The sequence below is a fragment of the Epargyreus clarus genome, unplaced genomic scaffold, assembly GCF_041222505.1.
Source record: "Epargyreus clarus isolate Ecla_fem2 unplaced genomic scaffold, WU_Ecla_fem_2.2 ptg000023l, whole genome shotgun sequence".
Lineage (NCBI taxonomy): Eukaryota > Metazoa > Arthropoda > Insecta > Lepidoptera > Hesperiidae > Epargyreus > Epargyreus clarus.
This window is the reverse complement of record NW_027332230.1, coordinates 16,538,915-16,565,787: the sequence shown is the minus strand read 5'-3', so window position 1 is coordinate 16,565,787 and position 26,873 is coordinate 16,538,915. Positions and strand designations below refer to the sequence as shown.

Here is a 26,873-nt window from a genome sequence, read left to right as displayed (position 1 = left end):
TGTAAATCTTATGTCTTATATCTTAAATCTGTTTTATAACACAAATATTTTTAAAGAGATATCGCGCATGCCTTCCCTGGTGAATTAAAATCACTATAATACTTAAAATAAACTTACAAGCATAGGAGTATACGTATGCGGCTTACCAAGGTAGTTTTAGTAAGTAAAAATCGTACATAATACAATAGGTAAGTAATCTTAACATGAAATAAATAAATAAAAGACTACTGAAAAGCCTTGGTGGAGCTTAATTGTTACCCCGCACTATTGTACCTTCAATAATGTAGTTTTACCATAAATTCCGTCACAATTTATTGCACGACTATTGATTAGTTTCATGGCGTCTATAGCTTTAGGCAATTATTTCAAACAGGTTAATTTCGTCAAGCAACCAATTGTATATAATAAAATTACATACACCATATCTATGGAATTGACTCAATGGAAGGGCTGCATTGAAAGTAAATTGCGTAAATTGTCCTATTTTTTTTTTTTTTTTTTTTTTATATGTAACCTAACGATAAGGCAGACGGGCTACCTGATGGAAAGCAGTCACCGTCGCCTATGGACATTTGCAACACCAGAGGAGTCGCCAATGCATCGCCGGCTTTGAAGGAGAGCTCTTTTTACACCCCTCTTGAAGAGCCCCATGTCATAGTCCTGAGGGAATACCTCAGGAGGAAGTTCATTCCACATTTTGCACGTACGCGGCAAAAATGAACGATTAAACCGAACCGTGGAGGACCGCCACGGGTCCAGTTGATGTGGATGGAACTTCATCCTTCGGCGAGTGGTGCGATGAAGGAAAGGCGACGTAGGCACCAGATCAAACAGTTCCTCAGAACACTCACCATTGTAAAGTCGGTAGAACACGCAGAGGGAACCTATGTCCCTCCGCAGGCTTAAGGGTTCTAACCGATCAGAGATCGCTGGGTCATCGACGATTCGCACCGCGCGTTTCTGTACGGAGTCAAGTGGGTTAAGCTGGTATTGTGGTGCCCCTGCCCAGAGATGCGAGCAGTACTCCATGTGGGGCCTCACTTGCGCTTTATAAAGCAGAAGGAGTTGCCCCCCAGTGAAGTACTCCTTGGCTCTGTTCAGGACGCCCAGTTTCTTTGAAGCCAACTTGGCTTTAACTTCCAAATGACTCCGATACTGCACGTCACACGAGATGTCAACTCCCAGGATCCCTACACTTTTACCAAAGGTGAGCGGTGTACTTTGGAACTCAGGCGCTATGACGAATGGGGTTTTTTTAGCGGTAAACGCGCAGACTTGTGTCTTCGTGGGGTTGAACTCAACAAGGTTAAGACGACCCCATTCCGAGACCCGCTCCAGAGAGTTCTCGATTTCAGACACAAGTCGGATTCTGCTTTCTTCCACGAATGTCCGAGAGGTGTTCGCACGGCCTGTGTACACAGCATCTCCCGTGCTATCATCTGCATAGCAATGAATGCCACCGGTTTGTAGCAGCATATCATTGATATGCAGAATAAAAAGCGTGGGAGATAATACAGACCCTTGGGGCACGCCAGCGTTGATGAGCTTCGTGTCTGAGCAGCACCCGTCAACTACGACCTTAATATGCCGCTCAGACAGAAAGCTGGCTGTCCATGTGCACAACCTCTCGGGAAGACCGTAAGATGGTAGCTTCGCGAGAAGGGCCCTATGCCAGACCCGGTCAAAGGCCTTAGCGATATCTAGGCTTACGGCTAATGCCTCCCCATTGCTCTCAACAGCTTGTGCCCAACGATGAGTGAGGTACACAAGAAGATCACCAGCTGATCGGCCCTTGCGAAAACCATATTGGTGATCGCTGATCAGCTGGTGCTCCTCCAGGTACCTAAGGAGCTGCGTGTTTACAACACGCTCCATGGCTTTTGAGAGCAGTGAGGTTATCGCTATAGGCCTATAGTTGGCCGGGTCACTGCGGTCACCCTTTTTGGGAATAGGGTGTACAAGGGCAACCTTCCACGAAGACGGTACTTGTCCTGTGGTGTAGGAAAGCGAGAATAGGCGCGTTAAGACGGGAGCCAACTCGGGAGCGCACGTCCTGAGTACCACTGCGGGGATTTCGTCTGGCCCGCTCGACTTCTTGATATCGAGGGACAAAAGAGCTCGCCTGACAGCCTTCTGCGTGAAGCGAATATCTGGCATAGAGCTCTCACACCGCGGGATGGTAGGCGGTGTGGCCCCTGTGTCATCAAGAGTCGAGTTTGAGGCAAAGAGGGTACCAAGAAGATCGGCTTTCCCCTTTGCCGTATGGGCCAGAGAATCATCTGGTTTCCGCAGGGGCGGTAGTGAAAACCGACAGAAATTACCCTCGACAGCTTTGGCCAGCGACCAGAAGGCTCGACTCCCGGAGGGGTAACCAAGTAGCCGCTCGCCAATTCTGCCGATGTGCTTAGACTTCGCCTTGGCCATATGCTTCTTCGCTGAACGGGAGGCAGCATTAAACGCGGTTCGGAGCTCGGGGGTTTTTGGGTCCTTGCTAGCGTGTGCTGATGCCCAGGTTTGGAAGGCCTCCTGCTTAAGGCTTAGCGCTTTAGCACAAGACCCCCCAAACCAGGGCTGACTCCGTCCGCCGACGGACACGACAGAGTTTGGAATGAAACACTCCATACCCTGCCGTATCACGTCGGTTACAGACTCAGCACACGAGCTAGGGTCACCCGAGACGAAACATAGCTGCCTCCACGGGTACGAAGCCAGGAACTCCCGGAATCCGTCCCAGTCTGCTGACTTGTAATGCCAAACTTGTCGTCTCCCGGGGGGACGTGTCTCCACGGGGTACGACAAGGGCACAGTCGAACTTACCAATTAGCCATAGACAGTGTTGATTAAATTTTATACTTACGCAAAAACTTTTTTGTTTCGTTTTTAATTAAATTTGGTATTTGTTATTACATACTGTGACTGATATCGAAATATTGAAACTTCACTATAAAACTATCAAAATATTAGTACATATTATTATATTATATGTTCATATTGGGAATATTATACCTGGACACAAGTGAAAACAAGTTCACTTGTGTTAGTGTTATGTTCACACATATTCAATATTCATATTGCACAGGAATATGGCATGAATGAACAACATTAAATATTAGGAGCTATGTATACAAAGGAAAATAAATGAAAGACATTATATTGGTACGTTTTTATATATTTACGTAAAAATAAATCAATTCATAACAACAAATAAAACATTAAATTTTGAATTTCTCACCATCACCATCACCATCGTTTTTCATATTTTATATAGGGCAAATAAACTGTCTTATAAGTATGATACATATTTAAATAACCATAAGTATCTTTGTAACTAATAAAAAGTAAATGAACAAAATTTTAAAAACTAATTAATAACAATTGTATGCTATACAACCTTTGTTTGTCTACGATATAATTATATACATTATACAAATTTTACAAAGATTTAATTTCATATTTCGTAAACTTGCTTTTTGTCAATTTATATTTCGCTTTAATATTAATTAAGCAAAACTTAATGTTAATCTTTATGCATATTTCAAATAAAATCGTTTAGAAGGTTACTTTTTAGCTGTTACGAAAAAGTAATTTACATAATACCTATTTTATGATTAACGTGTAATTTGTTATGATTATATACAAACTATTTACAAATTTCAAATATGGCACAAGGTTACAGTAATGACGATAGTTTTTTAATTTTAATTAATATTACAGAATATAAATAAAAATATTTCGAAATGCCTGTTTTTATTCGTGTTACAAAATGGAATGAAAAGCTCAGACTGGGTGTAAAAAAGAAAGACAATTCTGAATATCATACAATTATGAATCAAATGACTTCTTTATCTTGCAATTTGATATCGGATAAAACTTCACCGTCAACGACCAATAATTTTATTTTGAACATTCAAATAAAGTGCATTAACGTTCATTGTCTTTTATAAAATAATCTTATACGATGGCGAAAGATAGATTTATATTACAGAAGGAAACTAAAATACTGAGCACTTACACTAATAAGTCTTTATCAAATGGTCAGACATGAAAGAAGTGAATGATTCCGGCTCCTTAATTTTCTTCTTCTTGTGTAGAGGGCAGCTCTTCTGCTTCAACCCAGACTCCGACTTATTATGAATAGGTTTATACTGAGCGGATATTGATAATTTCTTATTACTATTAAAATTTTTTTGGCAACCATTACTTAACACTTTATTTTCTAACTTTTTGTCCGTCACCCGTACCACGGGAGCACTGTGCACTTTATATGATATTGTTCGTGTGTTTTGTCTCACGTTATTTTGTTTATATGCTTCTGGTGTCACTTCCAGCTGGCTATGATGAAGACATGTTGAAGTTACCTGTGAAATAGAAACATCGAAGAACCATTATTATTTATTCTTCAATTAAATTTACTACCATAAAACAGCTCATGAAATTATAAATCGTCTCTCTTATCGAAATATTTTCTCGGTGGGGGGTTTTGCTCTAGTTATTACCCTCTGATTTTATATTTATCATATTTAATATTGAAAATGCTCGAGTAATGACGTCAAACATGTTTTCGGTGGTGCATATAATGACCATATGCAATATGAACATCGAAAATTATATTGCCTCAATCATTCAGTGTATCAGACAGAACAGAAAATGTTACAATAATAAATATACAACAATAAAGCTATGCTTATCATGTTTTCAAGATTAACAAGTACGACATATCGACCTACCAAGGGCGCCCTAGCGTACTTGGCGGCGCGGCCGGCCAGCTCGGAGCGCAGGCGCCAGGCCGCGGCCGCCGCGCGCCGCCGCGCCGCCGCCGCCGCGCCGCCGCCTGCTCCTTGCCACCTACACACATAAAAGCTGAAGTTTGAAAGAAATAATGAAAAAATCTTTTATGTTTTCCTCTGATGTAGCCTGGACTGAGTGTAATCTATGGACAACAAAATATCAAAAGTCAGATAAATATACACTATAGGTTCTTTATGTTAAATAAAAATGTTGTTATTTCTATGTGTGTGTAGGTAATTTTTACTTCAAAAATACTACAAAAGTATTTTGAACTATTACTTTCTAACTTCTATATCTCTTATCTCTTATCACTATCTCTAGAAATGAAAAGCCCTGCTGTATAGTATGGGCTTGCTGACCTAATACAAGTTTATAGACTTTATATATTTTTACGAACATAAAGTTAGTTATGTCTTTTCCATTGATGTTGAAAATAAAGTATGTTATATGTCTTACCTGGTTAGAAGTTGAAGCAACCGCGCCCGCTGTCCAGCACTTCTAAGTACAAGGCACGCAGCCCTTAGTGGAGGTAAAGCACTCCTTTCGTTTTCTCTTATTTGTTTAAGGGATATGCGAATTGATTTTAGGTAGTATTGTAGAGATAAGGGCCAGAGACCTGAAAAATATTCCATACAATTTTGGTCTATTTATTAAATGAATTAAGTGGTTTAATATTGTATATTTTATGATGATAAAATTCATTGTTACAGTTTCTTCAGTAGTTAATATAAAAATGTTATTATGCCTTTTTTTGTCACTATAATTTCAAAACTAAGGAAGTACAAGAATCATCTATATATACGATTAAAACCTATCGATACTACCCTGTACTACTTAATATATTCTATTGATACCATCGATCAACGTTTAATTAGGTTTAATTACTCATTAACAATTATCAAACTTGTCTAGATTACCTCGTCCCTTATACCAGTTCCCGTACAAATGGTAATGCTCCCAGTTCCTCGGCTCCAGCTCTAGCAGCCGCTCCAGGATGCCCCTCCTCTCCTCTTCAGGAGTCACTAAAAGGAGTTCCAAGTGCGCTTGAACGAATCTCGGCTCCAGGGATATACATCGCTCCAACATCTTCAAAGATTCTGCTATGCGATTCTTCTTTCTGTTAAAAGGATAGATTTTGAAAATCAGCATTTTCATTGAAGTATTAATTAATTATCATGAATCTTGAAAAAAACTAACCATACTCAATATTGCTTAACATAACATTTCGCTTGCAAATAAAAATTATCGTTAAGTAAACTATCATTGTGATATCGCTTGTGTAATACTTGTTGACACGCAAAATTTGTGTTTTGATAAGAAACAATAATAAAGTCATGCATAATGTATTTACAAATTTTGGCACTGGAATAACAGTTTATTTAAGTTTTTATAATATTTGCAGAGTAAATACATATGTCATTGACACAGGCGAAAGTTAATATAAAGATTTACTTTAAGATTATGAATATTTCATCAAGTTGGAAACGTATAATGTTGATATATGAATAATGTAGGTTAGTAACCCGTTGACTCAGAGCATTTACGTCAATGAAGTGCATACAGATAAATATTTATATCCGTTTATTGCTGAGTAAAGGGATATCGTTAATCTTATAAACACATTTTACCTTAAAGGGCTTTTTAATTTATGTGATAGTAAATAGAATTCTTATAGTTAGTAAACTAGCATTTCGTTATTAGTGAAATTATTTAGTATCGCCAATGATGTAATGACGAAGTGATTGCCATATTGCTGTAACGAGGCACATGTTTAATAATAATGCGCGTGTAGTCAAATATTGTAAATCTTAATCATTGATAAATATTCTATTGTTTTTCATTTTGATTTGTTTGGTAATCATTCATAATTATTTGAATTTCGATCTGGTTGTCTTCATTTTGTGATCGTCAACGATCCTAACTTTGTAATCGATAGTTAATGGATTGATATTGATCTATAGTCGATGATCTATTATTATCTGTGACCTACCGTCTAACACCTTCAATCATCAGTCGATCGTGGAACACACATTTACACCCATAGAATTAGAACTTCTTCGCTACTTTACGTACCCGTTATTTTTGAACATTCTAAACAAAACTTTGCCTATCTTATATCTACATTTAACATTATCTATCAAGTAGATGTCGACTAATGTCATGAATTGTCAAACTTCGATCTTTGGTCGACAAAAAATGGACAGATAGATTATACATAACGAATTTTAGATTTTCTTCAACCTCACCTGTACAGTTTAGCAAGATTATAGTGCGCATTAACATGATCCCTGTTATACTTCAGCGCCTGTAGGAAGTGGTGCTCAGCGCGACCTGAAGCCAACACTAGAGTGCCTAAATTATTGTGCGCGCTTGCGTAGCTCGGCCATAGTCTGAAAAACAAAGTATTATAATGAATGACGACCTTATATTAACAAGTTTGAAATATTTTTAGGAGGAATCAAAAAATATATTAGTAGACAAAAAAGACCACTCGTAACTTCACTGCGTCTATGCTTTCGTATTTAGATTTTTCTCATGCATTCCCAGTAAAATATTATTGTGTTACTTACAGATAAGTTATTGAAGTTTAGAAATTTCGAACAATTAATTAAATATAACGTAAGTAATGGTAAGTAAGTAACTTAAAATCATAAAACATTCCTACGTCATTAGATTTAGTAGATGGCCTAATTTTTTTGTCTGCTAGTATATTTATAGGTACTCAAAATCTAATATAATCTCCTTATTGGCTTACTTCCAAACCACCGTAATACAGACAGATAAAATATGCATAATAATAAATGAAACGACATTTTCGTTTTTTTTTTTAAATATTTAAATCAGTTTTAGAAAAGCACATAAGTACTTACTTCAAAGCTTCCTTGTAATGTCGAATCGCATTTTCTTGTTGTTCGACGTCTTTTAAGAAGTTAGCGAAGTTGTAGTGTAGCTTCGCATTATGTGGTAATACTGCTAGGTCAGCCCTGAAAGTGGAAAATGTTTCAATTATCAAACAGCAAATGAACAAGAAAAGTCGTGCTCCACACGGACGGAATGACTTTCAGATTGCAAAAAAAAAAAGATTAAAAGAAAAATGTAATTACTAAAATAGTAGGAATAATAAAGCCATAGTATTTTAAGGGGTCCTATCTTCTGTCTCATGGCAGGCATCGAGTGCTGCTATAGTTTGCTTTTAAGATTTGTAGGGATCATGGATGGAACATGTAATGACATTAATAGTAAAAGTTTTTGTTAAACCAGATGACGCAATATTTCAGGGTCAATTTTACGTCAGGGACTTTTTAATAACAAGTGCTTATAACGCCCATTGGCTTATATAACATTTAACCATTACCCACCTCAACAATGTCTCCCTGGTGCGCCAGTCACGGTTCCGCAGGTAACTCCTGGCGGCTCCACTCGCCACCAGCACAGCTATCCCCAAAACCAACATCCTTCTTCCACCAGACCCTCGTTTCCACATCAGCTGCACTCCGTACACCGTGATTAGGACTGAACCCACGCTGAAGAGTAAAAATGTTAGCTGGATTAGTAGATCTACGAAAATAATAATGCGTAAGATAAAAGTAATTATAGTAGTATTTCAGAAGGTGGTAGAACCCTTTGTGGTTTGACTCCGGCGGCACCACCGCCACATCTATTTCTGCTTCGTTACAGTTGTGTTAAACGCTGCTGTGTAGTACCTTTCTGGTTTGAAGGGTGTGGTAAGGGAGATATATGCACTTTTCCGAGGCGTACCAGTTACTCCTCATGGTAGTGGCGCATCTGTGGCCTCAGGTAGGGATATCTAATCCTATGTGGGGTTGATTTCAGATGTCAATGGGCGGCAGTAGCCATTTACCATCCGGTGGACTGCAAGCTCGTCTGCTACTCCTATATTGTAAAAAAATACAAGAAGTAGGAATGGTAAGAAATACTTTCATATGGCAAGAAATACTTTCATACTCATCCTGTGAAGTAACAATTTTTATTCTTTACTTTGATTTTTTGGTTGCAATTGATCATGGGCGATGTTACAGTTACATCTTCACCAGTTACATCTCGTCCAGAAAATCTTCTACTGTTAGTTTTAATGTTCTAAGAAAATAATGAAGGATGAAAACTCGTAGTAACTACCTAGAACTTATAATTATGAAACCAAATCACCTTGGTATATAGAGGACTCGTTCAGCGACTACAAATCCGACGGTGACCAGTAGGTTGGATGCTGGCAAGTACGGGATAACCAGCAACATCAGACCGACCACTAGCGGCGTGTGGCGCTGTAACTGGAAATGTTAATAAAATATTTATTATTTAAATAAAGACAGTAGAACTCATTACAACTGTCGAAGATATTTGACTGTGGCGGTATTATCGCTACTTTTATTTTCGTATTAAATTAACAGACATCATGTTGGAAGCGTTGAGTTTTCTGAAGATTATTTATATTTAATATCAAGTATATCTTCTATTTCAAAAATGTAAAAAAATCTCATGAGATGCCTTTTAAGACCTTATTATTGGCCCATGTTTGACTTTAAGTAGACAGATTTTCTTTTAGTTCAAAATGATCAGTTGAGAAAATTATATTTATATTATATGTTTTATATTTACCTCTAAATCCACAATACAGCGATAGGACAACGCGACCAAGGTAATAATAGCAGCACACGTCACCAGGTTCCGTGGGTCCCAACCACTAGTGATCAGCGGCACGGAGCCCATTTGCCAGTCGTGACTAAGGGTCCAGGGGCAGAGGAGTAACCACCAGTTGAATGCGGCCAAGTAGCAGAAGGTCATTATCCTGGAAATTAAAAAAAAAAGACCTTTGTTTACCCTATTACCCGGATATTTTATTATTTCATTAAATTTTATTATTTTCTGTTTGCAAGAAATTGACACAGATTGATCATAACTTCCATCGATTTCCTCTATACGTTTATCTAATGTTACAAGTTAAAGCCAATGTAACTAAACCAGTACTAAGAGCCAAGCCAAGCAAAGTACATCCTGTATTTATCAAACTTAGTCGTAAGAGGCTTAGGTGAGATCGCTCTGAAATCTTGCAGCAGCTTTAAACCGAATATAACCACTAGAACTAGCAATACCTACATATATCACATTGTAACATTCCATATATTTTTCTTTAAAATAAACTTAAACGTTTAGTCGTATCATGAACATGGAGAAGATTTGCAAAATAATAGAAAAAAAACGTTTTCTACACTCACAGCCCCAATAGGATTTCCTGTATCGTGGATGCTATGGACACACACAAATACACAAACATACAAACAAATACAAAAACACTCAAACGCAGAAACAGAAACCTAAATTCATAATTTAGATATCTGTCTGGCCAGGTATCGAACCCGGGACCCTCTGCGAGTCAGACCGGTAAAGTGACCGCTCCGCCACACGGGTTGTCAAAATACTTCCAAAACATGAAACTAGCGGATCGAACGTGGCCACTAGTTAATCTTACAACTCCCGATAATTTACTTTTATACCGCTTTTTTATAAACACCTAATGTCACTAAATATACCTGACAGCAAAAGAAGGATGGAACGCAGGCGGGTTATCCTGTGGCGAGAAAGCTGGCAAGGAACCCTGCAGTAATGCCAGCCGAACTGCAACTAGCAGAGTAAGAGCTCCCAGGCCCTTTCCTACACGACTCCAGACGTTGTCGCCTTTCCACCTCCATTTTGTTGCAGAAGATCTGAAAGATTATAATTCAATTTATTAGTATTAATTATTAAAGAATGTACGTAGTAATTACAATTTGACTAACGTGGTTTTGTTATGATGATGTTATGCTAGATCTTAATGTGAAAGACTAACTTTACGAGAAATTACGAGACAAATTGCAGTTTATTTTAAAACAGACCGTTTAGAACAATGGGTAACTTAATCAACGTTAAGCGTAATCCCAATTCTAGTTACGAGTATATTTTAGCAAGAATGGTTGAAACATTTGAATTACTTAGTTATAGTGCCCCAACACCTGTGGAGATCGAAAGCAATGTTGAAGAGGAGGACAGTGAGGCCAGTTTCCTTGGCCAGCATGCTCAACGCCGCGAGAACGACGCTTGACCACACGCGGTGTCGACCCGATGACCTGAAATCAAAGCATTTGAATCTTAAACTGAATTCTGAGTAGGTAATATGTTCCTATACTCCTGAGGTAACATTTTATAGTTCGTAACTTATAAACAAACTAAAGCTTCCTCGGACATAATCGAGAGTTTCATCATTGACTGCTAGTGCATAAATGCGCTTTTAGGTTTTTCAGGGCACATGTTAAACCGTCGGTTGCAGTTGCTATCATTGGATAGGATTTTATAAGTCTCAAAGTTGAGAACACTCAACCCGTACCTATCAGATGTTTTCAAAACGACCTGTATACTAACTCGAACCTCTCTTCAACATCCCTTATTGGATTAGTCTAGTGAAATAAAGTATACCGGCTCTGTATCTTTTTTAGGTTTGTTACATATAAGTACCGTATCCATAAACATAGCGAAGCAAGCAAAATTGTGTTAATAACACTCCATCCGAGTAATTCTGTCATTGAATTGAATATGAAAGGGTTCCTTTTGAATTTGTACTTCTAATATTTGATTACCCGCATTTCGCGTCTTTGAAACCTTACGGAGAATGTAATCGTACCTTGAATATGTCATATTGGTACTTATATCCATAAACCTTACAAATGCGATGAAATTCAAATTTCATTTTAATTTAATGATGTTACGAGTACATAAGATTGCTTTTAAGCTTTCCTTTTGAGCTTTGAGCTACGATATTTAGTTACAAATTAGTCATTAATTTATACATTTCATTTGACGACCCGCGTAGCGGCGCAAATGGTCCCGGGTTCATTCCCTGGCCAGACCTGATTCAATATCTGAGTGATGAATTTAGATATCTGTTCTGGGTCTGGGTGTTTGTGTATAAGTCTTTGTATGTGTCCATGCACCCACGATACAGGGAATCCTAGTTTGGGCTGTGAGTTTAAAAGGGTTTTAAGCGTTTAAGCGATTAATAGCCTTGAAAACTTACGGATTGGCTTCTACTAGAGAGGGAGGTACGATACCATATTTACCGCGCTCGGCATTAAGTTGACGATCACAAAATATGAGTAATTTCTTGGAAAAACGTTCTAGGCGTGTTTTTGGTTTGATTCATTAGCTTTCTTCACGCGAAGAAGAGATGTGGCACTATGTCACATCATATGTTACATGAATTTAGTATTTCAGTCGTGTGTAGAGATAAGGCTAAGAATTATAACAAATAGCCCTGTCCCAAGTGTTGCCACATAACAAACTTTAGTTAAGTTTAGTCCCACTCGATGACAGGTGACGACGGCTTGGTAACATGATCATGAACAATTCTCAATTCCTCAAACTTTGGGGTGGGTCCTTCGAAACAATTGCGAACTACCGAAGAACAAAAAGGACTAACTGCCCAAACTATATTTAACGAATAGGTACGAACTATTCACGAATAGGTACAATGTTATTACGCATTGTTATTAGAGATGGGCAAAACACCCGGTTTAAACCCAGTACTGGGTTTAAACCCGATAAATACCCGTTTATACCCTCCCACAGGGTATTTATTCGGGTATTTAAAAATGATTTCATAAAATCTGTAGACAGTTTTTAAAATTGTTCAAATATTTATTGAATAGATGTTCTAGAAGTTTCTACGGTATTTTCAACGTATTTACATTTTTTAATGTTATTTTTGAGGTTTTACCTACTTTTTTATCCGACTGCCACGGAACGGTTATGTTTTTTGCGCATATTTGTATTACTCCATCATCGCATAGTGTCGCTTACAAGGGTCAAATTCTAGAAAGTAGTTATATATGACAAACTAAAGGAAAAGTGATATTTTGAAAAACGAATGCAGTTTAGTTTTTCACAATATCGGCCTCGTAACTCTCTTCAGCTTTTTTTGGTTAACCTTATAGTTTAGGATTTAGTCTTGAAGGCGCACTTTATATTTCACCCTATAATAAATATTTTGTATACTGTAGTCAGAGGACGACATATACTACTTTTTATCAAGGAAACATACTCGTTTCCTGATACAAGTCGAACTCACACAAGGAGGGTTCCGTACCACCCAATTGTCATATATTTTTTCATAGCAACCATAGAAGTAAATGTCTTGTGAAAATTTGAACTGTCTACGTATTATGGTTCAATAGATAAAGCGAAATATGCTGAAAAAAGCGGGTCCTTGTATAGCGTCTCCCATTTATTTTGATTTTTTTTTATTATTAGTATTTGTTCTTATAGCGGCCACAGGATATTATATTCTAGAATAACAACGGGATGTGGACATTGTTTGAAATTTGCATCAAAAGCATACGCTGATTGGCTTCTTACTTAAGTCTGCATCTATAATGGCGTGATAAAATGGCATTTTGGCGCTGTAAATGTCTTTTTACAGTCCATATTTACTACAGTATCATCATCAAAGTAATAATTGCGCTTAAAAAAGGATAGATATGCGTGAAAATAGTAAATACCCGAATAAAAACCCATTTTCGGGTTTCAACCCTATTTCTTCCCAACGACCGGGTAAAAACCCGGTTTATTCCCGATGGGTTTAAACCCTCTGCCCATCTCTAATTGTTATTGAAGGGAATGCTGACGAGTCGTACCAATGAATACAGTATACCTATGGTGCATATTAGGTACGTTTAATTTTCAATATTGAAATAGCGAATCATATTTCATAAAGTGAATATTGATGTTCATAATTGTTAGGTAGTGATTTATTTAATGATGATCATTTTCTAACATACTCGTATTCAATTGAATCATTTCATAGCTTATTTGTTATTTAATAAATTGTTTCGTTTAGCAAATATCACGTTTAACATAGAATTTTAAATTAGCTCTTTTTTAGTATTTTTTTTCGTATAAGGAATGTAAAATGGATCTTTTGAAAATGAATAAGAATCCATATTCGTTTAGGAAAAAAGGGAGGTGGACCGACGACTTCAAGATGGTGGTGAGAAAACACTGGGTTCATTAGGCATGGGACTGTTTTGAATGGCTATAATTAGGGGAAGACTATGAGCACAGCAGTGTACTTTTAAGGGCTGATGGATGGACGAATGGACCAACATTCTTTTTCCAGATCTTCACGACTTTTTCATAAATGAAAGCCCTTAAGACACTTAATTTCATACTAAGGGTATGAATATATAAGGTAAAATACGAGTATAATATGTAATGGAAAATCGCAAAATAAAGTTACTAAGCGAAATACTTGACTAGCACGAAACAAAGGGATCCAACTCTAATATAACAATATCAACGAACTGTCGCATGGAATAAACTCGCCTTGCCACAAGTTCTTCGCTATAAGGCTTAGCACGCACTACGGTTAAACACAAGTGGAATAAAAATAGCTGAAAACGCATAAAAAAACATAAGACCACGCACTACGGTTGGCTTCTGGTTTAATTTTATTTCAGTTCCATCATAGATTCTGGAGAACAGCGTGTGTGGAGGCGTAAGTTTTATCGTTAGGCTATTGAGACTAGATAAAAAACCGAATGCGGCTAGATAAAAAACGCAATGCGTGCGCAACTATAGGTACTATTACTATAGGCCACCAAAACGCGCTTAAACAAGACACGCTCGAAAATAGACTTCACTAATGCGTGTTAAGCTTAAGGCTTAGCTATAAAATTAAGCCAGAAGCCAACCGCAGTGCGTGTTCTTATGCATTTACGTTTTTAACTATTTGTGTTCTGCTTGCGTTAAACCGCAGTGCGTACTAAGCCAAATAGTTCTCTTGGCTCGAACTTGTCAAATATCTCGTATTGGACTGGCATATTAATAAGTTATTGTACTTTATATGTAAGTTGGAAAGTACTGACAGCAGAAAGTCAGACAGAAAAAGTTAGTCGCTCGTCTACGTCTCGCTCTTAGATAAAAAACTTCCAGACGTGGAAATAACATAATTTTCGATAAGGCATGTATCCAAATAAATGATTTAACAATACGCAGAAGATGACATTTTACCACCAAACTATTATTTACTCAATAGTTAACGATATACTCAGGAGACTTGACCCATCTACGAAGTCCGATAAGACATAAGTAATTATTTCTTCTTAACTGACAAGTGCTGTCCCTAATAGTATTACGTCAACAACCCCGAGCCTCAAGCAGCCCCTTACAAAGTTTCCGAGGTCGCTGGAACAGGGATGTTTCTGGGGATCAACTTCGCTGGTCCGGAACAAAAGGAGCAAACTCCGTAACAATATCAACTAACCGGACCGAAGAGGAAACTATTCGCACGATGTTAGAGTCCCGTTTAGCTAAAGTTTCTTGAAAGATGTTACTAAATTTTATAGACTGAGAACTAACTTCGGTTACATTATATTTTTAGGATCGGTTGCACCATGTAACTTAAATGTTTCCAAAAGGATAACCATTCGTTAAATCTACAACAACATGCATAATTTGCTCCATTTTAGTGACAGTTGAAATGACATCATAACTAATGCTTAACTTTAATCAGTCCATTTCGTCGCATAAAGTTATTGTTATTTTCAACTTGTGTATGTGTATACGTTGACTAAAAGTGACATTTACGCAAATTACCTTAATAATAAATAACTTTGTGCGACACAGTATTGTTACTTTCATCACTATTATCAAACTTATTGTTATAGTTAACATTAACGCAAACTTTAACCAGGCCTGTGATACAACCCACCCTAAGGATTTATGTATTTTTGTGTGTGGTGATAGATACGGGACATAAAAGTACCCCTGACCTTTAATGACCTTTTGTATCCTTTTGTATGGGGATATTTTACGCTCCTTATTCATAGGTCAATTTCCTTTTAGTGTAGGTTGAACTAAAATAAACTAAGACAAGTACATGCTCCTCCGGGGAAAACAGAATCTAAATCTATTATCTCTTGTGTATCTCGCAAAGAAATAAACTTGTAACATTTTTTTGACCAATGATCTTCGATTATTTTTAAATGGTACTCTATAGTAAAACAAAATACAATATACCTACTTTCTTTAAATAAATACCTTGAGGGCGATTACTTATACTTATGTTGAACATAAAAATACAGTTAACGTTCCATAGTACAGGGGCTAACACCGAAGTTTTATTCAAAGAAAAATAACAACGAATATTAAAGGCAACGAATGCAAAAGCATTAACAAGACTATAACTGTAAATTTTATAAAAATGTAAATAAATAAGTAATACATCCATACTCTCAATAAACATTCTGTAGCTGGATAAGACAGCCTCAGATGATATTTTTACACATCTGTTCAGATCTTGTTTATCACACATCAATGATCATGCAAATCCCACTGTTATTAATAACCAGATAGTATGTGTAGTAACACTAAACAAAATCTTACCCATGATAAAGAAGAAGAGAAGATAGGAAGAAAACGCACGCAAGCACGTCAGCTCGACCGACGACACCGGCTACCTGGAAAGAAAATAGCACATTATTAATGTACATTGCCCACACACACAGCATTCGCCAAATCGAGATTCGATGTCTTAGTATATATTATTAATAGTGTATTAGTAGTGTCGTATTCGTTTTAGAAGAGAATGGAAAGCTAGACTGCATCAGAATTGTAAATAGTAGAAGTAAACATGATAATGTAGATAGAAATAGGATACTACTTATACTGTATACATGTACAAATGATTCATATCTTACATTTTAATGGTCGATAATTATGTGTAGATTGATGAATTAATAATAATAGGCTTATACCTATTATTATTAATTCATAATTCATCTTCATCTTATGATTAGTGGCATTTTCTGTAGGTTAATGCAACTAGAAGAAGTCGCTGGTTAAAGTCGCAAGGACTCTGTAGGAATTATTCATATAGGTTTAGTAAACAATCAAATTAAAATCAGAAGTGATATAATTACTATACATTTATTTGGTAATACTTCTTACTACATTCATCCTTTATTCTTCAATTTCTTCTGTAATGGCAGAGGACGCTGTAATATTTAAGATACTAAGTTCATTACAGGTATGTAGAAGTTACGTTCCAGAACATTCCAGGTTACCGACCAAAGATTGTGTACAACGTTCATCAGTTCAGATTGCCGAGCATAACTCTCAAAGCGGTGTGCCTCCGCACCTTTGAACATAATTTACGCCTGCATTAGGCCTGTATAAAGCAATTAGGGCGCTCTAACTGCATTAGGATTTCGTTTATTCGCTCAAACCAGACATTCTAGTCTTTAGTGAAGATAAGCCGTTCTTATAGTTGGATTTGATCTCAACAAGTAATTGTATTATATTAACAACTTATCTTACTGTCTCCTGAGAATAATAGATTAATAATCATACACATAATAATGGTAAATCAAACACATAAAAGCCTTCTTTGTTGCATTAACCTTTCAGTTTTAAATAATAATGCAACCGTGTGATATGTCACTGGCATTTGGCTCTAATTAGACCACAATAATCTTAAGAATATAACTGAGATTTAAAAATTAAGATACATTATAAATGTTTCATGTTAACGACAACACAGTGATATGCCATCTTCATAAGAAAATTCCAACTGTCCTTTCTTGTCATCTGCCCTTTATTGCATAGTATCTTAAATTCATTGGACCCTTAAGTAGTGGTTTGTCCCTTAAACGTGGGTCATATAGCCCTCTTAATCGTTTAAGGGATTAATTCCCTTGGACGAAGCACTTAACGTTATTTATCGGCAATTTACTTATATCCGGAAATCTTTAGAGGCCATAGAGGTGCCTTGGAGGACCTATGTTTTGTCTTTTTACGACCCCTTAGTCGTTGAAGTGATGTACAGTGTATGTACACGTGAATAATATTGAGCTTGCACATAGTTTACGTTGGATTTAATGCTTAGTTGACTGGATTGGGATATTATGTATCTATGCAAATATTGGTGGATGTTCACCATGCCCTATATAAATAAAGGAAGTTGGGATATACTCACGGCCAAATACATTAATTATAAATCATTGATTAAGTTTTAAATTTGTAAAAAGTTATGGTAGTGGCATTACCGCAGTTATTATCACGTGAAGTTTCACCTATAGTTACATTTAGGCGATACATAACACGACTAAGGTCAGCGCCCGCGGAGTTATGAAAATAACATTGCCATGAAAATATTAAGTTTTAAAGAGAATAATGTTCTATTTATGTAAGACAAATGTTGCAAGTTTTATAAAAATTAAACTACTAATATAGGAAATACAAAAAATAAAGAGTTAATTTAACGAGAAAGCGTTTAGTCAGTATAAGGCAATATTTATTACTATTGTGAAATTAGTACAATATAATAAACATCTTAAATAATTTTAATAGATTATATTAATACTTAATGAAATTTATTGCTACAGCTGCGTGTCTAATTGTGCCTGTTCAATTTATGATTCACTAAAACTTTTTCAAAGGCCTTGGCAGTATTATTCTACATTTTGACAACCTAGATTTCTTTAACTTTGATACCAATATTACAATAAGAAGAATGACAAAAACTTAACTTATACGACAACGTAACATAAAAAATATAATGTATATGACAAAGATAGGTGTAGTAATGCAATTAAATAGTGGCAATTACCAGAAATGCCTATTAAAATACAAACCCGACTACTTAAAATTATGGCCTATGTTCAGTCGCACAGTTTATTCAAACCAAAGACATCTCATATCATGAATTGTCTTTTTTATTTATTTGCATAAACTTGGTAAAAAAATATTGGCGTTCGACTTACACATTTGACTCATACACATCAAAAGTTCACAACAAATTTTGTTTCAGCCTCTGTTGTTCTCTGCAATCATTTTATTCTAAATATCTATTAATTTCAATATACGTCACATTGAAGCAATAAGATACGTATTCATAGCTATCGAATTGTCTAAAACCGATGACAAAAGGCCATCGATCGATCTAATTAACACAATCAACCAAATATTTGCCGGCGCGGATCGTTACGGCCACCTTTGTTCGAAACAATTATTGGTGCCGTGAAAATATCCAAGTATTTTATGGATAATTGCTATCTATTCCAAGATTTTCCATGCTTTGAAAACGAATATTACCTTATTATGGAGACATTTTAAATTTCAGGATACAATAAATCATCAACTTCCTATGTCGTAAATGTTGGAAACCTTTGTATTTTTAAAAATGAAATACGCTCGGAAAGTCCACATTTAGGGAAATAGAGGTTATTAATTAACAATTGTTAGAAATTCATCTAAAATATATGTCAACTGTCAATCAATTCGAGATAGGTAAAGTGGGATGAAAGCTTTTTCATGGAAATGTTAATAATTTTATTTAACCCTATTTATTTAATGTCTTCGCCTATCTACTGTGTAATTAATTACATGATGATTTGATAACCAGTTAAAGACCGTAACAGTGAAAATAATAGTTGCAGCGGGAATTGGGAACGGAAATACAAATACTCCAGAAATCATCTACACCCTCAACTTGATTCTGTGGAAGTCTCCCAAAAGTTTTTATGGCACTTCCTCAACTTACATTTCCCGAAATAACGTACGTACCTACATAGTTTATATCTTTATGGTCTAACAAAAAACAGACGCAAACAGGTTATACAGGCGATTGGAAGGCAATAATCTTGAAACTTTTCCTATCAGCGGCCGATTGCGGCGGTTGTCTCTACTCGAGGTTTTAATTTGAAAAGTTGCTCTGAGCTATTTATATTGGGACTTGGATCGACAGTCTCATTTTTCAACCCACTATACCATCTGGTTAAGTAAGGGCTTAATAGTTGTTGTTCGGTCTGAAATTTGTAATTAACGTGATTTTTTTACGGAACACCTTCTAAAGAAGTGATGCATAATTTCCGTCAGAAAAGAATTCTGCAAAATTCCTCATTATTATACTACTTCTTCTTCGAAAATATGTCCCTGTATTTCATTATGTTAGGTAAATTTCTACGTAATCTATCTATCTATATTCTCTTCGTTATCGTCAGTCCATTACTGTTCCACTGCTGGGCATGGGTCTCCTCTCTGTGACAGGGGTTTCCATTAGCGTTGGCCAAGTGCATATTGGTAGACTACTCCACACATTTTGAAACCCCTCATTATTTCAGAAAATTTAGTTCTAGATTTGTTGTAACACTCAATATTTAGAACCTCACATTAAATATCATATATAGAGCTTCCCTTGAAAATTTCATCTACCAGTAGACACCTAACCGTAAATTAATTTGACTAGCTCAGGGATACCCACAAACAGAAATTCGAGGCCTGTATTTGATTTTAATCTTCAGAATCCCTACAATTGCGGCCGATAAGATTCCTGAGGGAAAACGTTCTAAGCGACGTTATTACGAAATTATTGTTCATGTTTTTAGAAAATTGCGAGAATACAATTATTTATAAAAAAAGTTTAGTTATTAATATTAGTTAAGCCGATGTAGTATTATGTCATACGAAAGTTTTAATCTATCATTTAACTATCAGTCCTCCGAGCCTTATTACATAATTAAAATAAAATCGATATAATTAGTTATCTAAATACAGTTGTAAGTACACAAGTGTAAGACGATTTTAATAAGTATTCCTGGCGTACCCCTAACTGAGTTTTGTGGTTAAGTAAGTTAAGGTAGGAAAGTGGTAATATTTGATCCAAAATTTCATCAAAATAAAAGCCATTTCCATCGCAGATTGATCACCTACCATCAGGTGGTTACGTAACTGTTCAACATCAATTGTCCAAAAAAATATGGAGATATAAATAAAAATCATAAATGTGGTGTAAAAGCAAACATAAAAGTTTTATGAATATTACAGAAAGTCTATTTAATATTATACATTGAGAGATACAGAAGTATCTAGATTTATAACAACCTGCAGCGTATCTGCCAAACAATGAGAGCTTTGTTGTTAATTAGGATCGCAGTCTGGACGCCGACAATGGAGCTGTTAATATTGTTTTCTATAGTTTTGTGCTTGAGTTAAATGAGTCTGCGCAAATACTAATGCTTCAGAAATCTAATTGTTTGCTGCTGACTTATTTTCCTATTTTAAGTTAGAAAGTTGTTACGTGAACCTTATTTATTGTTTTGTTCTTATGTAATATCGTTATTGTTTTAGATAATATATTATTATTTTTTATAAATGACAGCATACATAAGAAGAGACTCTTCGTTTGTGCTTGAATCGAATTACATGTATCTTATTTGAACATGGCAATACCTACATAACCAAGCTAGGTTACATTTTTTGTGAAAGAGAATCTATGGTATTGGTAGTAGTGATTCCCGTTAGAAGAATCGTGGAAGAATTAATTATATTACCTTCGCTTTAGTTAGAATTGATGCTAAAAGTATTAATACTATTTTAAGACGGGCATTAAAATAATGAAGGTTGTTTATCGAACGACTAAATATAGAAGCTTGAAGAAGATTTTCCGTTTCGGTGGAAGGTTTTAAGGGCTGTTTTAAATATGAGGCAACCATCATAACCCTCAAAAAATTGAACCTGTAATCAACTTCAAATTTAAGCACTGTTGTACGTGAAGTTAGATGCAGGTGTTCATAGGCGACAGGGACCACTGCCTAATATAATCCCACCTGATATAGGCCGCAAATGCCTTGGTAACCCTGAAGATTAAGTTTTTTTTTTTATAATATAAGAGTAGCAGACGAGCATGCAGTCCACTTGATGGTAAGTGGCTACTGCCGCCCATGGACATCTGTGATCAACCCCAGATAGGATTAGATATTCCAACCTGAGGTCGGCCACAGATGCGCCGCTACCCCTGAGGACTAAGCTGGAACGCCTCGGAAAAGTCTGTCTCCCTTACCACACCCTTCAAACCGGTACACAGCAGCGCCTAACACTGCTGTTATTAGATAGAAATAGGTGTGGCGGTGGTGCCGCCGGAGTCGAACCACAAAGGGTTCTACCACCTTCAAAAGTCGGAACGCCTGGGATAACTGGCAATTCGTGACCTCGTAGAAACAAAATTTCACGTAGGAACTCTGTTCTCTGTTCCATACCATACTTCCATTTCCTTCTTCGATCTAAAATTAAAATATATACATTAATGCAGTGTAGTTGTTTATCAGAAATAATAAACGTGTTAGCATAAAACATGTCTCCGGCTTAACGGCCCGTCACATCTTCCAATAGTTCCATAACGCCACTAAGTTGTATTGACGTTGTACTTTAAGTTCCGCTAACTTCAAGTCTCACGCTCGAGTGAATTTGGGCTTAATGGAAGCTGTCAATGAAGTTGAAGTTTAGGCTTCAAAATGTGAGCTTTATACAAAGTTTGTAATTTTTTTTTTAAAGAGAGTCATCATCATCAACGCAATATAGTCTGAAAGAAATAATTATAAGTGATATTGTATAGGTTGGTAGGCATTATAGTAATATACCTTTAAATATAATGAACGAATATTAGACTTTACGAAACTTTTTTAGATTTGTGGGATTTTCCAAACATGTTTTTCTAGTTCGTTCTATATTCCTAAAACAAAAAATATCCTGCTAACTAAACTTTGAAAGTTTAAAGGCAGGTGGGATTCCGTTTACCTTGAAATGATTACTGACTTTTTATAATTTTATCATTCAAACGCAAATTTTGAGAACCTCATTGCCGCAATTTATGATTATAAATGTTTGGATCATGTATGTCTTAATTGGCTTTCCTCTCTCTACAAGAATTGACAGGCTTATCACTGTTTTACGTTAGTCGCTCACAAAATTACTGAAACAATCTCCGTTTATCATCAACACATAATAGAACAACAAAAGGGAACTTAATCCAAAAACTATAACTAATATAAACCAGTTTAGTGCCCATAACGTTATCATACGTACGCATTATCCCGATTGCCTTTGAGGTCATTGGCGATATTTCATAATGTCTGCCCATCAAAACTTTATGCCCCCGGGCCATACTCGGCCGGGATAAAGGCCGATACAAATCGTAAACCATTTTACAGCTTTCTTTATATATTTTTTAGCCGGGATTAGGCTCCTGTCCATTGGACGCAGAGATTCGTAAATAATGCCTTCAAATATATATTTTTACTATAAATCGGCTTAAAGAGGCGAAGTGGAAGAGATGAAAGCTCATTCGGTATTTTTAGTAAAATCACTTTTACACTAATGGTGGGTAGTAAAAGCATTCAGTAAATATATAAGTTAGAAAACGAGCTTTGTTAATAAAGTAAAGAAAGCTTTATGCGCTCTAATTTACAAAATTATACAGTCTGGTAAGAATACGCAATAGGTATCTATACATTATATATATATTTAAATATAATCAAGATTTTCATAAATGCCTTCCTAGTCGTCGTCAACCTATTTCTGTCCCACTGTTGGGAACCGGTTTCTTTTCAAAATGAGATGGGTTTAGGCTATAATTCATCGCACTGGCCTAGCAGGGATTGGTTGAAATCACATACCTTTAAAATTTGTTTAAAATAATACTTTATTTCCTTCTCCATTTATAAAAGTGATAATTCATAATTATTTATTTATTAATAGGAACGAATAAATATTGGACAAACCAGACCAACCAACCTAAGTAGTCATTTAATTCAGGCTGCAAGCCCTTGGTCTCGAACGCACTCCACAAACTTCAAAAAACGTTAATAACCCGCAAGTAAGTCACTTTTACTATTTTCATAAAGCAGAAATGAGTATTACAGCGCTTCGACTAACAGTAAGCTAAGGTGCCTATAAAACTGGCTTATAAGTCGCAAAGCCTAACATGCTAGTTTCCGATAGCTCGTTGTGTTCAACAGTTCCGGAGCAGACCGAAGTTGTAGTGACACGTACGGTTTACATTGAGCACCTATCGAGGCGGGGCTTGAGATTCAATGGGTATGTTTTCGGTAGTAAACTAAATGGTTTAGACTACGTTAGTAACAATAGCAAGACTATACGTTACTTAAGTTTTATGTGAAGACTTGACTTATACTTACTTGAGTTTACCATCTTCTCCTTATAAATAGCAATGCACTTCGATCACTAATAAGTGATCGAAGGCAACGCATCAGTAATCGGCTTTTGTGTGGAGTTGGTTATAGATGTCCATGGACGACGGTAATCTCATACAATCAGATTGCACGCTGGATTGCCGCTTTGATCGTGTATAAATAATTAAAATTGAGTGACGAGCTACTCTAATTATGACAAATAGGTTTGGTTTAGTCTCCCTTTCATTTCATTGCTTTTACTTATCAATAAAATAACAATGTTAATAATTTTGAAATGATTGCTTAAATTCTGTATGGGATAATTTCGGACTAAGCTGAACAGGTTATAGATATACTCGTATCAAAATCTTTTGATATCACTTAAAGGTATTGATATTGCCTACTTTTTAACGACATTCTAATGTTTCTTTAAATTTAAATCTGAAGTTATTAATAATAAAATGATCAATCACAAAATAAAATATAAGTATAAAGTAAACTCGCACATAGCGAATAGAATACGTAATACAGATGTTATGTAATGCGATGTTGATGTAAAGCCTTAATATCGTACCCAAAACTAAACAGCTAAAATTAATCAGCGGTTTATCGGGAGCCGTTGCCTTGATAAATCACCCTTATCCATATCCATTGATGGACATGATTTCCAGATTGTTTACATTCACCTCCGAGCTACGAAACACCATTGTAATGCTCTATCCTCGTCAGTAATCGAGCGTCCCATCTCATTCAATTTTGTCTAGCCGTCCGATATAGAAACTATCTTTAGTATTATACAAATTACTCGCTGGGATTATAATAGTTTCTTGTTCATCGACCGTTTTGGTGAGGTTGGAATTTTGGTATAACTTGAGTGGTTCTGAGGATTTGTTTTTGAAAACTTACAGTTTGTCAATGTTTTGAACATAAGAGGATATGAGGATACAAGGATGTAAGTGAGCACAGTTGCTAATATTAAAGAAAAATAAAAAAGAATTACGCACTGAAAAGACGTAAATAACGAAGTATGAGTTATTACTCAAGCTGAAATGTTCACTCATTTAAGCTCTTAAGGTGAACTGTTATAAGTGTGGTCTATAACAACTCCAAAAGAAATCCAAAAAAATGCCGCAAATGAGTCTGCATGGGCAATAGGGTGCAAATACGGGTTTTTACGGTGGTAGAACCCTTTGTGGTTCGACTCCGGCGGCACCACCGCCACACCTATTTCTACCTAATAACAGCAGTGTTAGGCGCTGCTGTGTTCCACTTTGAAGGGTGTGGTAAGTGAGACAGACTTTTCCGAGGCGTTCCAGCTGGTCCTCAGGGGTAGCGGGGCATCTGTGGCCGACTTCAGGTAGGAATATCTAATCCTCTCTGGGGTTGATTACAGAATATGTCCATGGGCGGCAGTAGCCACTTACCATCAGGTGGACTGCATGTTCGTCTTGTTCGTGTTGTTCTGAATACATTCAGATAGTTTTGAAAGTTATACATTCATACATTTGCCATCTTTTAATATAATATTTTTTAATATCAATAATAAAATATAACTCTACTATGAGTGAAAACAGGTATATTCCCTTTAAATCCAGCAGTTACCCACTGTTTTCTTTAAATGTTCACTTTATTTGTGTTCAAGGCTATACCATACTGTGTGTAAAATCACCAAACCTTTATTTAGCGGTCATACCCTTGTCATAATCCGCTGTCCCATCTCAGTTGGTTTTCGGTTTACGTCCAATATAGTTTGCGGCTTATCGGTTTGAACAACCGAAACTAGTCAATCAATACTAATTTAAACCTTAATAAGGGATTAACACTATTCATGGATCAGATATTTACTAAACATGTAATCTAAACTGCTGTAGCTTCACCAAAATGATTTATGTTGATATTATAATATAACCATTATAATGATTGTAATAAATTTTGTCATGTTATAGAAGCAAGAGGTTGTCATGCAATCTAGTTGATGGTAAGTGAAGATCACCATGTTGTCCACCATGATTATTAAAAATAAATTACTTAAAAAGTCCAAAAATGTACACAAATATCGTGTACTAGTTTTGAGAAGTGAAATAATGTGCAATTGCAATGATAACGATGACGTTCATTATGATTATGAAAAAAATTGCAAACTTATTAGTTACTACCGATAAAATTAGATTCCACCAGAGTAAAAACTATACGTTTTATTTACCTTTATCGAAGAAGAAATTATGTCAGTCGCATCAATCTAACCGCAAGTACTAAATACAAACACGCCGTGTACATTTCAACTGCCGTGTTATTAATTCATTGGACATTCTGTTATCTGTTTGACGCTGCTACTTAATTGTGACATTCATCATCCGTCCTGAAGCCGACTATGAACCGCAGATAATGTTCTAATCCAATGATCCCGACACGTCAAGTGACACGACGTCCAAGCAGGTCGACCGCAGCGCTAATTATTTCGGCCGACGGTGATTGCATTATTAATTAAATACGTAACTAACCATGTAGTTATGATTGGCCCCTAATCCGCTGTATGCATTGTTTATTCTTCCAAAAATCTATATTTTGAGAATATTTTAGAGTTAGCTTTTATAAGCTTAGTGATTTTTGAAAATCCTGACTATTCTATTTTCCGTAAAAATCTTGTATTTTTTGGGTTAAAAGCATTCCAATTGTTTATTTTTAATTTACTGTAACAAAAAATACCAGTGTCTATATTTATGTACTTTATTTTATCAGATAATAAGATCATAAAGAAATAGTGAAGAGATAGACGAAGATATACATCTAGATAGATATAGATGTAGTGATACAATGTAATACCATTCCCGCTGTCGCAATAACTGTAGAGAACTCCACAACAGATATTTCTTCGATTGTGAAGTATCATAGAATCTTACATCGGCGGTGCATTAAATACAGAGCGGACGATCTAGAGTATTTCAGTTCCGAAAGAGTGTGCTTAAAATGATGAGAAGAATAATTTGTTTTTCATTTTATATTCGAGTTACCATTTCATATTTTTGCCAAAGATTGACGTTCTAGGCAAATATTTTGCCGTAGTTGAAGTGC

At 36.0% G+C, this 26,873-nt stretch overlaps 1 protein-coding gene across 2 annotated transcripts in view; it reads right to left on the bottom strand.

Moving 5' to 3' along the window:
- Positions 1-3,291: 3,291 nt before the first annotated feature.
- Positions 3,292-26,873, bottom strand: part of LOC140751541 (protein O-mannosyl-transferase TMTC1) — a 180,703-nt gene continuing 157,121 nt past the window's right edge. For both annotated transcript variants that reach the window (XM_073085441.1, XM_073085442.1), the window contains 12 exons: positions 16,219-16,292; positions 10,776-10,910; positions 10,338-10,511; positions 9,406-9,595; positions 8,956-9,077; positions 8,148-8,312; positions 7,659-7,772; positions 7,035-7,178; positions 5,706-5,905; positions 5,245-5,404; positions 4,728-4,845; positions 3,292-4,358 (listed from right to left, as the gene is read on the bottom strand). In XM_073085441.1, the coding sequence (XP_072941542.1) occupies positions 4,014-4,358; positions 4,728-4,845; positions 5,245-5,404; positions 5,706-5,905; positions 7,035-7,178; positions 7,659-7,772; positions 8,148-8,312; positions 8,956-9,077; positions 9,406-9,595; positions 10,338-10,511; positions 10,776-10,910; positions 16,219-16,292 (1,941 nt within the window). In that variant the 3' untranslated portion in view covers positions 3,292-4,013. The remainder of the gene's footprint in view (positions 4,359-4,727; positions 4,846-5,244; positions 5,405-5,705; positions 5,906-7,034; positions 7,179-7,658; positions 7,773-8,147; positions 8,313-8,955; positions 9,078-9,405; positions 9,596-10,337; positions 10,512-10,775; positions 10,911-16,218; positions 16,293-26,873) is intronic.